The 12,338-nt window shown below is 40.3% G+C and overlaps 1 protein-coding gene across 8 annotated transcripts in view; it reads left to right on the top strand.

Moving 5' to 3' along the window:
• Nucleotides 1-737: 737 nt before the first annotated feature.
• cep170aa (centrosomal protein 170Aa) overlaps nucleotides 738-12,338 on the top strand; it is a 35,239-nt gene continuing 23,638 nt past the window's right edge. For all 8 annotated transcript variants that reach the window (XM_017431241.3, XM_017431285.3, XM_017431268.3 and 5 more), the window contains exons 1-4: nucleotides 738-855; nucleotides 8,574-8,633; nucleotides 8,995-9,134; nucleotides 11,434-11,523. In XM_017431241.3, coding sequence (XP_017286730.1) covers nucleotides 9,030-9,134; nucleotides 11,434-11,523 — 195 coding nt within the window. In that variant the 5' untranslated portion in view covers nucleotides 738-855; nucleotides 8,574-8,633; nucleotides 8,995-9,029. The remainder of the gene's footprint in view (nucleotides 856-8,573; nucleotides 8,634-8,994; nucleotides 9,135-11,433; nucleotides 11,524-12,338) is intronic.

Below are 12,338 nucleotides of genomic sequence, written 5' to 3' on the forward strand. Positions count from 1 at the left end.
AGCAAACCCTCTAAACATTTGTTTGATTTATTTTTTTGTCTTGTGTCATATGCAGATAAGATCCACATAATAAAACCCAGATTATATCAGCTTTTAAAGGACAAAACTATTTCACTTTTGAGGGTAAAAAGTCTGTTATTTACATCTTCCAGCTTTTGTGGTTTTGTAGCACACAATAAACAGAAAATGTTTTGTTTACTTAATAGTATGATTTTTTTGCACTGATAAAATCACAATAAGGATTTTTTCAATATTGAGTTATTATTATTTTTAAATTCTCATAATTATAACTATGTATCTCATAATTGTGACTTCAAAACTCATTAATATATGATACTGTTTAACATGTTTTGTTTTTTAGTGGCGGAAATGGGCTTCAAGGTCCAGTCAGTTGTATGTCCAATAAATTGCTCATCTCAACATTATTTTCAATGCTAGCAGGAGCTCAGATGTATCTGTATTTATCCATATTTACACCTTTTTCTAACTTAGACTACCTCGCAGACTTTTTAAACCACCAGTAATTTTGCTTGCAGGTAGCCAAACCTTGTAGTTCTTTTGAGTGGTCTGGATTAACAGTTCTCAGTTATGTGACTAAACCATAAGGAACAAGATCTGACACTGCATCATGTTTTCGCCCCTTTGTTTGTGGCTTTTATTCTGAAGGTTGTGACCGGAACCAGCAGTTCGCCTCTTTTCCACTTCCACGCGCTCCGCCGTTATTTCGCAGGGAGTACCTTATTGCCGAGCAACGGAGGAAGGGAAGGCTGGAGCTGCGAAGGCAGGGCTGGGCTCCGCACACACACACACCCTCAACAGCGGCACACAACAGAAAAAACAGCAAAAAAGAAAAGGGTAAGTCACGGCTAAACCTCGGTTTCGTTTAGAAAACAGCATGATATCTACCTTAAAAGTAGATTTGAGCTCGGCATTGGACCGTTTAGGTGAAGTTTACGGGGCAGAGAGAGAGAAAAAAATAGAAAGAGACGGTTTTCTGCTTTCCTGATGTCACAGGGTTTGAATTGTAATTCGCAAATACTTTGTGGTGACATATTGCGAAGCTGCTTGTATTTTCAAACCTCATACGCCTTTTTGGAAACGAGTGCAGACGTTTTCGCTGCCCTGAAAGTAGCGGCTTGGCTCCGCCGGCTAACTGGATGGCTACTATTGTGAGCTGCGGCATGACATGTCCTGCTGCGACCCAGACTCCCCACTTTCTGTTTTTGCTGCTGCTTTTTATTAAAACACCGGACACGTTTTTTTTTTGTTTGTTTGTTTGTTTTTTTCTTTTTGTGCTATGCGCTCGCCGGTTTTATCCAGGTCAATACCACACTCTGCTCCTTTTTCTATTTTCTGCATCCTTCTGGAGCATCAATGAAGGTCGTTCACACATTCAGCGCTTTGTTTATCTTTTTTTTTTGGTGTGGAAAAAACAAGGCTAACCCCGAGGCCCTCTTTAAGTCTACACATATAGTGTTAATTTATAAACAGGCAGTTCAGTATTTATCACAAATGCAAGCTGTTTGCCTATGTTTGGACACCCCCCTCCTCATTTTGTGTGTTGAGGCTTTGTTTTGGTGGGGCCTACATCCGCTCTCTTTGTGCTCACTTTGATTTTTGCACCCATTATCACTCCAGATGTCAAACTTTGGAAATACATTTTTTTTAGATACCTGCTTTAAATAATCAAAAATAGCTTCAATGGTGATGTTGTCTCATGGAAGTAATTTTTAATAAACCAAAAAAAAACAAAAAACGAGTTGAATGAAATCTAAGCAGTGCCATCTTACCCGGTGGGATTGTTTTGTGATGAACTAACAGTTTGCTTGATCTGGACTGAGTCAAAATTGGAAAGGTCGATGCATAACAACTGGACTGGTCAGAATAGGTTCAAAATGAGTTGTTCACAAACAAAAACTGCTGTGTACTCGGAGAGTGGAAGAGCGTTCTTCCTCAGCTGTAGGATTTATTCAGGTGTTTGAAAAGATGCAAATGGTGCCACCCAGGCTGGTTTAGCTCCTGCCCCTTTTTTTTCCTCACTACCTCCTTTAGATTCCTCTCTGCATGTGTGGCTGCTGGCAGTTTGGTTTGCTCCACAGACGGTTGCATTAATAAAAAAGAAAAAACAGAAAAACTGTGTCAGTGTCACAGGACGGTTTCTGCGCTCTCCAAGAGGAAACGGCAACAAGCTCGACTTGCGTCTCTCTTTGACCGCTGCACAGTTGGTCATACTCATTCCTAAATTGTTGTTGTTGTTGTCAGCAGCTGCTTGGTCAGTTTATAAGATGACTATTAACTTTGAACAGATCGGATGAAAGTCCGCCTTTCGTTTTCAGTTATGCCAGCAGTCACGAGTCAGTCTGTTGCCCCAAGAGCAATGTTTTTCTTCTGACGTTTCATTCTCTGTTACAGCTTTTAGCTGGGATTCAGGATGTCTTTGGGGACTATTGTCCCACCTGCCCACCGTGGCCATTGTGTAAAGTAGGAAGTTTAGGAAGTGAATTCATTTTACTTCAGTGGTAAGAAAGCATTATTTGTGACTGAAAACAACTCAGCTTGGACCTTGATGGCTGAGTTTGTTTCATTCTGTTCAAGACATTTTAAAAAACATGCCGTAGCAAAGAGTCTTTGGGCTAAAAATAGCAATAAATCTCACTTCTGTAATCTGCCAGGGAGCTGTAATAGGGCTATGAGAGTCAGATAGCTTCTGGGAGTCGGACAAGGAACGAAAGGAGGTAAATAAATACATATTAAGGTTTAAAAACTGATGACAGAAAACAAGAGAAAGCATGGAGCAACATGATCATCCACCTCTCCCTTGTTATGGAACATCAGGGGTGTGCCAGAGTTTTTTTTTCCACAATTAGCTTCTCAAAATGAAAACCCAAACAGACCAACCTAACACATCTGTTTTGGGGTGTAACATACTGTACTCCCCTCTGAGTTCCCTTCATTATGTGCTGTTCTTTCCACAGCAGATATTGATCTTGATTTGTCTCTATTTTCCAATCTTCCCCTCTCCCAGCCCTTGATTGTCTTGTTATGCTGACAGTTTTGTTTTGTACCTCCTGAGTGGCGATTTCAATACGAAAGAGTTCACGATTTGTATCTGCTACCAAGGCCATTTGCTCTGGACGATGCCATAATCATCATGGCGGGGTTGCTCAAAGACTAATGTTTCCGTTGAAGGGCCACGAGTCGGTCATTATGAGCTCAGCAGGGGCCGAGCAGGGCCACGAGTACACTCAGCAGAGCAAATGTATACCTAATGTTCTGGAAAAGTCTTATTCAAGGGTACACATCAATGTTAACGTATTAACACATTTAACTACCATTTAGTGAGCAAAATGGTTTATTACCATTAAAGTCAGTACGATGTCAGGGTATGAATTCAGAATACACATCAAGGCAAGAGATACGGATAATGTTTCTAAAATTTAAGACAATAAAATGTCTTGTAATTATATTACCTGTAATTTATTTTGCATGTTGCTTTATCCCAATTATTCTTCAGTCTAAGTGGCTCATTGAGAACTCTGCCTCCGCTCGTTTGCATCTTTCAGTCTGTTTTTATGAGCAAAGCTGTGCACATATCTTTCAGGGAATGAATCACGCACAGTGACTGCACTGTCTGCAGGGCATGTGCGTCATTATTCTTGTGGATTATTGACGGTACATTTTTTTTATGATCTCTTTAACATTACAAGTGCTAGTTCAGAAAAAAAAAACTATTTCCGCCCATCATGCCCGGTTTCATGCTCCTTCTTTATTTCTTTATTCATGTTGTTCCCTCAGAACTGACAGCATCTCTGCGCTGTGAGAATCCATGTGCAGGTCTGCAGGGCGGTCTGAACACATGGGTGACAGAGCGTGTGGGTTTAAGTCTTAAGACCGGGTGTGGGGGGTTGTATTTGGTAATAACAATGAAGCGAGGAGGACCCATGCTGGCATAATGGAGGTGTTTGCTTGTTAGCTTTTTCTCGCCAACTGTTCATGTGATGCGTGTGGCCGCTTTTCTGCACCATATGGTCTTTTTTTTTTTTGCTGCATTTGACAGTTTTATTTTTCACAACCTTGCTGCATGCACTATCCCTGCTATCATACGTAAAGCTAAAAATAGATAAACATTTTTGCTGACTTGTGGCATTTACTGATGCCATAATGATTAATTATCTCTCCATAATGGTTTGATCCTGCAGATTAGTGTTGCGTACATTTTTGGAGTAGCAGCAATAATTAAGATCTTTGTTTAAATGTCATGTTTTGTTGCATGATGGATTGTCTTCCTTTGGCACCTTTTGGTTTTATTTTTCATTTAATGTTTAGGTGGAACATTTTCTCATTGAAAATTTCAGATTTAGACAGCAACATGAGCTGATTCAGCAAAGGAATCACATTATTTCTCCCTGTCATTTGTTGTGTCGTTCTTGGACGTTAAACTAATTCAAGAATTGAAACAGTGCTGTTGATCTTGTTTTCTTTTTGTGTGGTCTGAAATAGATCATTTTTGGTAAATCCTTCTTTGGGTCTACAAGAGTTCAGAGGCTGAATGAGCATCCTTATCCAGTGGGTTCAAAGGTTTCAGGAGTAGGAGGCTGTTCAGAAAAAAGAAGGAGGCTGACCATCCACTGGTTGAAGCCCAGAGCCAAGCGTCGAAGGCTCGAGGTGATCGACCAAGGGGGGTCTGGGGGTCCTCCCACATAAAAATTTGAAATGTAGAACATCAGAAAGGTATTTTCCTGGCATTTGGAACAAAGCTGGGAGGGTGTTTGAAGAGTCCAAAATCAGTATTTTTTGAGGAAAATTTATGAGAGTTTTTGGCTTTTTGGAAGGACTGTAAGAGCTTTTTCAGAAAATCAGACCCCCTGCTTATCCAAGATATACAGCCAAACTTCACTCAGTGGCAAGCTGCCGAATGAGCGTTAATAAAGACATCTACATTGTGGATGCTCAAATGTCATGCAGAGTTTAAAATCGATAGGAAACGGTTTAAACAAGGTTCATTGTTAGGTTGCATCAAAATAACTAATTCGGCTAAAGAGTTTTTGCCATTCCCCGGCTGTACTTCATAAGTGAAAATAAAAAAAAGGCCAGTTTATTTCAAACATTATATCAAGCTGACGTGAAGGTTACTCACATTTGATATCCAACTCATTTCAAAAGTAGTCCATTTTTAGACTCTTATCACAAAATAACCTTTCAAGCGCCTTGAAATTTCCCTGCTTTTAAGCTGTTAGGTAGGATTTTGAAGGAGGAATAAAGAAAAATCATTTCAAAAAATGTTTAAACCTCGAGACCGAACAAAACATAGCTCATATAATTGATAAAATGTTGTCTAGGAAGTGGTACAGATCATAGAAAAACCATGGATATTATTTCTTTGTCTGGTTTAAGGAGGAACAATGGATGCTGTTCACTTTCATGTCTGTAAATCTGTAGGAGAGCCGCTGGGGATGAGAGTCTCCTTTGTCTGCATGTCCGGGGCTTACTGTCTCCTCTTAAACCTGTGGATTGTAGCCCTCAGGGTTTGTACACTCGAAGGTCTCTATGTAAAAAAAAAAAAAAAGGCCCTGTATTGTGTTATTATCTTGATAATTGGACTTCAGTGTGATGCAGTTATTGTTTGGCCAGATTGTAGATAATGACAAACGACAGTATAACTGCACGTAGTGAATTCTGTTTTATTATTTAAATACTACTACTTTTTAATGTAGCTACGGTAACATATTTCAGTGCAGGCAGCCAACCCCACCCTTACTGGATCTAAGTATGGCTCTAATCATAAGATCATGTGGAAAAAAGCATGACTAGAGAATGAGTTGTCTCTTTGTGCTCATCCATCGCTGCCTCCCTAGTTAACTCCCTTTTACTGGTTTCTTACTTTTCGTTTTGTTAGCGTACAGCACACGTGGTCACCTGTCAATGCTGTGGAATCGATTAAAGTTCGGAGCTGTGATGTGCGCGCCGGGCAGCGAAGCACTTCTGATCGCTTCCCAGCTGTTGCATCATCCTGTGATACTCCGGCCAGATGCTACGTGGTCTGCGCTGCAGCAGGACGCATATTAGCTGCTGACCATAAATGCCCACGTCACTTCCTGTTCTTCAGCTGGTGTTTGCGATTGGCTGGTTTAAAACTGGAGGGAAGGGGATTTGAAATGTTTAAAACAGCAGAAGGCAGTTTATATAACTTCAAACTGGACAACAGAAACATACTGTAGCTGTAAGAATGATGAGTTATGGCTGATAAATCTGATGATCCTTGTCTGCTTTATAATCATCCCCTCTTACTTATCATCCCTGATCCCTCCATTATAATGAACAGTCACAGTGCCACTTGCTTAGTCTTTTTTTAATTGTCACATGAATATTTGACTAGTTGCAGAAAGTAGAAAAAGTTATTGGACACATGCAGAGGACGCAAAGATGAGTGTCTTCAACCAGAAGTGTTTTACATTCTCCCTGTCTCTCCACTGCTATCTCCTACAAACAAAGAATTCAGTCATCTTGGAATAATCCTGCTCTTTCATTCCTCATTGCTGTTTGTGTGTGTGTGGGGTGACTGGAGAGATAGCGTTAGTGCAGTTCTGGAGGCTGGGAAATTCCTCCCAGTAGCATGAGGTCACCATTTCTCCTTATTAGCCCCAGCAAGAATGTTGCCGAAAGAGCAGAATGCGAACTGGAATTATGATGATAAACTCCGCGTCGCTGCGAGTGTCTAAGGAGTGAACATTTGTAATGCCACCCACGATTCTGAGGCAAACATTTAACTCCCCCCCCCCCTCTTGCTTCATATTTCAGACGATCAAACTCAAAAGGAAAATGATCAGAAATACAAAAAATCTGTCCTCGTTTTTACCTTGGCTGCTCTTCATTGGAGTTTCATTAAGCAGTAAATTGAATTAGCGTGATTGTGCCATCTTTTTTGAATGAGTTACACGTTGATATTAATACTATGAGAGCAAATTTGAAGCAGACTGCATTCCCCTCACAGCTGTGTCTCCTTCATTAGACCTTCCTCTGCATTTCTCCGTCTGTGCCACGTCTTTCATGTGCGACTGTCAGAGGTTGTTTTAATGGCACCATAAAGGATGGTATGCATCATATCTGAGCTCCTCGGCCGCAGCCTTCCTAACCTTGCTTTCTGCAGGCGAGTGTGCAGTCGTTATTTAGAGAGAGAGCTCTCTAATGGTTTGGTTACAGTCGGGAGGGAAACCACACATAATTGTGGTGCGATGCCAAAGCTGTTGCTGTGTTTGGCGAGCCTAATGGGTCATTCCATTGCCTCGAAACACACATTGATGTCGTACGAGTAGAGTTTTGCTGTGAATTTGTGAAAAAGAAAAAATTTATATATCTCCTGACAAAGCACAGGATGCATATAATCAGGATGTCAGGAAAATTAAATGTTCCTTTCCAGTTTAGCTGCATCAAACTGTCCTACTCCTTTCTCCAAAAATTCCTAGCTGAATTTTCTTTCTCAGCATATACAATTTCTCAAATATTCTGTGAGGTCGCTGTGGTGAAAAGCTGATCCGTTTTCCATTAGAGACAGCTGTTGACTCAGTCACGTTCCCAGCCTCATCATGCAAGGAGCTGAGGTGTGCAGCTGATTAAAACGTTACTCAGGAGATTATTGAGTTGATTTACTGACTTCTTAAGAGGTCAAGTGAGCAAGAGCTTAGCTTAATAATCTTTAATTCTTTCTCTGATGGGGTTTTTCTTGACACTTTGTACACACGAGTGAGACCTCTTGTTATTGTAGTAGAAGTGGAAATTACTGAGAAAAGCTCTAAAAGTTATGTTTAAATTTAAAAATCAATAATGTTACAAAGTTTGGCAAGCCCAAACATAAAAGTGAAAACAAATGAAAAAGGCTGTAAAACTGGCTCTCAGAATGATCTCTTGGTATCTCGTGACAGTATGGAAAATTTAATTGTGAATTTTACGCCCACTTAGGTCAGTCGGACACATCAGCAGTCGCGCGCTGATCACTCTACCAGTTGTTAAACCAAAGATTTTAAAAAGCTGCACAGCCATTTAGAAAGCGACACCACCACGTCACCTGCGCGGCGGTTGGATCCGCTTTATTTAGTTCTTTCAAGCCCGGGCAGTTTGAAAGCCAGAGGCGCTGCCTGTGACCTCCTTTTCAGCTCATCTGAAGTACATCGAAGGGGAGGAGGGGGGGAGGAGGGAAAAGAAAAATTTTGATGGGTCGGCCGCCAACATTCCTACATCACTTCCTCCTCTAACATCTGGCAATCATCAGAGCGGGCAGAGGGAAGGGGAGGATGTACCTCACTGGCCAGCCTAATGTTTATTTCTAGACTTAGACAGAGGCATCACATTGCAAGACTGCCCACTTAACCCATTTCCCCCCGTGACCAAAACAAAATAAAGCAAGAAAGAGTTTTTTTCTTTTTTTTTTCCTTTCGTACATCCATCAGTGGTTACTCTCTGACACTGATTCTACTGTCTTCTTCATCCTGTTTTCCTTTAAATGTTTATTCAAATGATGTCATGAAGTAAAGAAACATTTAACATGAGATGTCTTTTTCCTTTATCATCTTTTTCAGGATGGCCTAGCTGTGTTCTGGTGTCAGTGGACTATCAGCTGTGAGCTACCTGGACCAGAGGCATGTAGTAGAATTTACTATCTAAAAGTATTTTTATGAAAAAAATAGATTTTTTTAAAATATGAAAAGCAGCTCAGTCAGGATGTTTTAAACTTTTTCAAATGTCCAGTTAGTCCCTGACCGGTCAGGACATGTTTTCCCTCTGAAAACGGAATTGCTTTATTAATTTTTCTCTTCTTGTAAATATCACTGTGTAAGCACTTTTAACCAAACAAGTCTTATCAGCCGGTTTATTTTAAGGAACTCCGTGGTCACAATCACAACTGTAAAGCAAGTTTCATCTGATTGTCATAACTGAGATTGAGCAAACAGAAACATTGTGTTTTTGGAGCTACAGATTCTGTTTAACCTTTTGTCTCAGGAGGTGTGTACGAGAGGCAGCAGCGGGGTGCAGAGATGAGTGTGACCTCCTGGTTCCTGGTGAGCAGCGGGGGAACTCGCCACCGACTCCCCCGGGAAATGATCTTTGTTGGCCGAGACGACTGCGAGCTCATGCTACAGGTGAGAAGGCCTCACACACTCCTCTGCTGGCTCATGTCATCACAAGAGATTAAAAGGGTTTATTTTATATGTTAAGGTATCGACTTTACCTCAGCTGCAAACTTACAATCTCCTTTATTTGTGGATTTCAAAAGATATTTGGACTAATGAGGCTACAAAACAGCTCCTCTTTGCTCATTCTGCTGTTTTTCCAGTGTGTCTGCATGTGTGTGTGTGTGTGTGTGCAGCTGTGCATACATCCATACAGACCACGTGGACGCTCATGTTTACCTCTGGACACCGTGCTAATAATAGAAAGTGGGGCAGATACCTCTTGAGTTATATTTTATCAGACTGAGTCAGTCGTTTGGACAGAGAGTGCATCCTCAGGCTGCAGCAACATTAATAAGAGTAAAAGTTTTTACTGGTCCCAGTAATTGTCTAAAAATCTGATCGTCAAACTTTTACTCATAACAACTTCTCCCAAGCTGGTCAAGACTTCTTAGCTATTATCCGTTCACTGTATTCTATACTCTTGATGTCGAAGTGTACACAGTGTTTCAGTGGTAACCTAAAAACTCATCATAATCTATGACAGTATTTTACAAACACAGACAGCAGCACTGTTTCGTAAAGTTGGCCACGTCGGCTTTTTATTTTTCTGATTTCACCGTTTATATTAGTTTCCTGGTTAGTTTAAATCTTCTTCCAAGACTGTTTTTTCAAGACTTCAGGCTCCTAAACATTATTAAATTTGTAATAAATCTTGTTTCTTTGAGTGTTTACTGCTTCTGTATATGTTTCTGTGTGTGTGTGTGCTCTCGTGAATCTTTGAGAAATTGTACAAGTTGAAGACATTTTCAGCCGTTCGTGTTTTTGCAAAGCGGCTTGCAGTTGATACTCATGTGACAGCTTCAGTAATCCAAGGCTTCATCACATGGCTCAACATATAACAGTCTGCTCCGTCATGTTCCAACCAAAACACACACATGGACTCACAGACAGAGCATCGGGTTTAAAAAGAAATGTATAGGTGCATGAGCACAGCTACTTGATAGTGATGATCTAATTTCATATTTTAAACAACTACCACTGATTATTCTTAAACTATGGCCTTGTGACGCAAACTTATATTAAAAGAAACAGGAAGGATCTTGTTAAAAGCAGGAACATGGTCTTTATCGTTCCCATGGAAATCATGAAGTGTTCTTTTAGGTAGAAATAAATGCACTTTAAAAATTAGTAAGGTGATTGCTTTTTGCCTCTGAGATTTAATTTTGTCTCATAGTTTAACTTTTTACCAGTGTGTTTACGTCTGAGTGTGCGCGCAGATGTTTCTGTGTGTGTTTCCATATGACTAACCCACAGAAGCAAACTTTCTGTATGTGATCGTTTAGAAAAGTTGTCACGTTTACTTTTTAGAAACGCTGAGCAACATCTGTTTTGTGCCTTTCTGTTCTTCTGCACACATGTTGTTTGTCAGCAGTTTATCTGTGTAATAGCATGAAACCTGTCTCCTGCAGCTTGAGGTGAAACAGGCAGCTCAGCTGGTTTCTTTTGTGTTTGATCTAAAGTTATCTGTTTCAGTGTATGCTCTTTCAAGTTGCTTCTGTTTTCATCCTCGACTTAATTTTCCTTTACTTCAGCATGCTCTTTTAAACAAGAAGGACTCGACTTAAAGTAAAAAGTCACGGAGCCATGACTGAAATTGAGAATCAGTTCCCAGAATCGGCTTTGACTGACCTCAACGTAATAAACCCACTAACCCAAACAACAGACTTTTTTTTTTTTAGACCAGCCTCAAGACTGTAAAAAAAAAATGTTTGTCAGTCAGTGCCATTGCATTCTTCTCTGTGTTTTCAGCTCAGTGGCCTTAAATGCACAATAGACAATTTTTACCAAATTCGACAACATTTTTCCATTTGAGGCTCGCATGATAAAAGCAAAAAGGCTGCAGAGTTTGTTCTGAAAACCATTCATCCTCAAAGCAGCTGATGGGCTCATATTCTCTAGCTGCAGAGAATCAATATTTTGCCTCCAGTCTTTTATTCGTCCACTGCTTTCCTTTGTCTGTTTCAGAGTATTACTGGTGTGTGTACCATTGTGCATGAATGTGAAGGTGACAGTAGGAAGCTTAAATACAGCATGTCTCATATATGCAAAGAGTAGAGCTTTTGTTATAGAACAGCTAATATTTTTCTTTGTAAAATATCCAGTAGTGACATCTGATTTTAATGATTAGACATCAGCTTGTATAGCAAAGGTCCTCACTGCATCTGCTGAATTAATGTTCCACGTCTGTTTATGTTTTCCTGTAAAGTCTCGTAGCGTCGACAAGCAGCACGCAGTCATCAACTACGAGTCCGGGACTGATAAACACAAAGTCAAGGACCTGGGGAGCCTGAATGGAGTAGGTATCAATGTGGAAAAGTCCCAAACAGAGACAGGTAACAAAAGAATAAAAAAGATCAAGCGACAGGAGAGAACAGAAAAATGAAACTGAGAAAAGAAGAATATGCTTAACAAGATGAAAGCAAAATAAAACAGACTGAAAAGAAGCCAGATAGAAAATAGCACTTTTGTTCTTTTCCTTAACATCACCAGTAAACACTAGGGCATAATGTTTGCCTACAAGCTAGAAGGATAACAAAGAATCCCAGCTCAGTTTTTGATCCCAGGGTTGTGCCTTGTAGAAACAGAAACTTAAAGCTCCTGGCAGGGGCATTTCAGGTTACAAGAAAAATTATACAACTTAGATCCCAAAAATAAAAACTAAAACCTTTAAATGACCATGAAATAGTTTCTTTAAAAGGCATTAATAGGAACATTCGGAATCATGACCGATAAGATGACTGGTATGTAAACTTTACACTGCAAACACATATGTGTAATTTAAGAGGGCATTTTGTAACCGTGAGAAGCACATTTGAATTCCTACATTTTCCCTTTTTTTTTACATTGTAGTTCTATAAAACTTGGTTTCAGTGGCCACATGGCGTTAGTCATGTGTAGTAATCCGTACACAGTCAGAGCCCACCATATTAGAGACATATGCACAACATCCCTCACATCCTCTCCAGCGCTCAGACAGGAAGCCAGAGTCACTTCCTACTGTGTCATCAACCATCCAGCTTCTTTGGCTGGATTTAGAGGAAGTTTTCTGCTGCTGAGTCAGTGGCTATGTCGAGGTTCGGGCAGTGCTACTAATCGCTCTCTGACCAAAAG

The sequence above is a fragment of the Kryptolebias marmoratus genome, linkage group LG22, assembly GCF_001649575.2.
Source record: "Kryptolebias marmoratus isolate JLee-2015 linkage group LG22, ASM164957v2, whole genome shotgun sequence".
Classification (NCBI taxonomy): domain Eukaryota; kingdom Metazoa; phylum Chordata; class Actinopteri; order Cyprinodontiformes; family Rivulidae; genus Kryptolebias; species Kryptolebias marmoratus.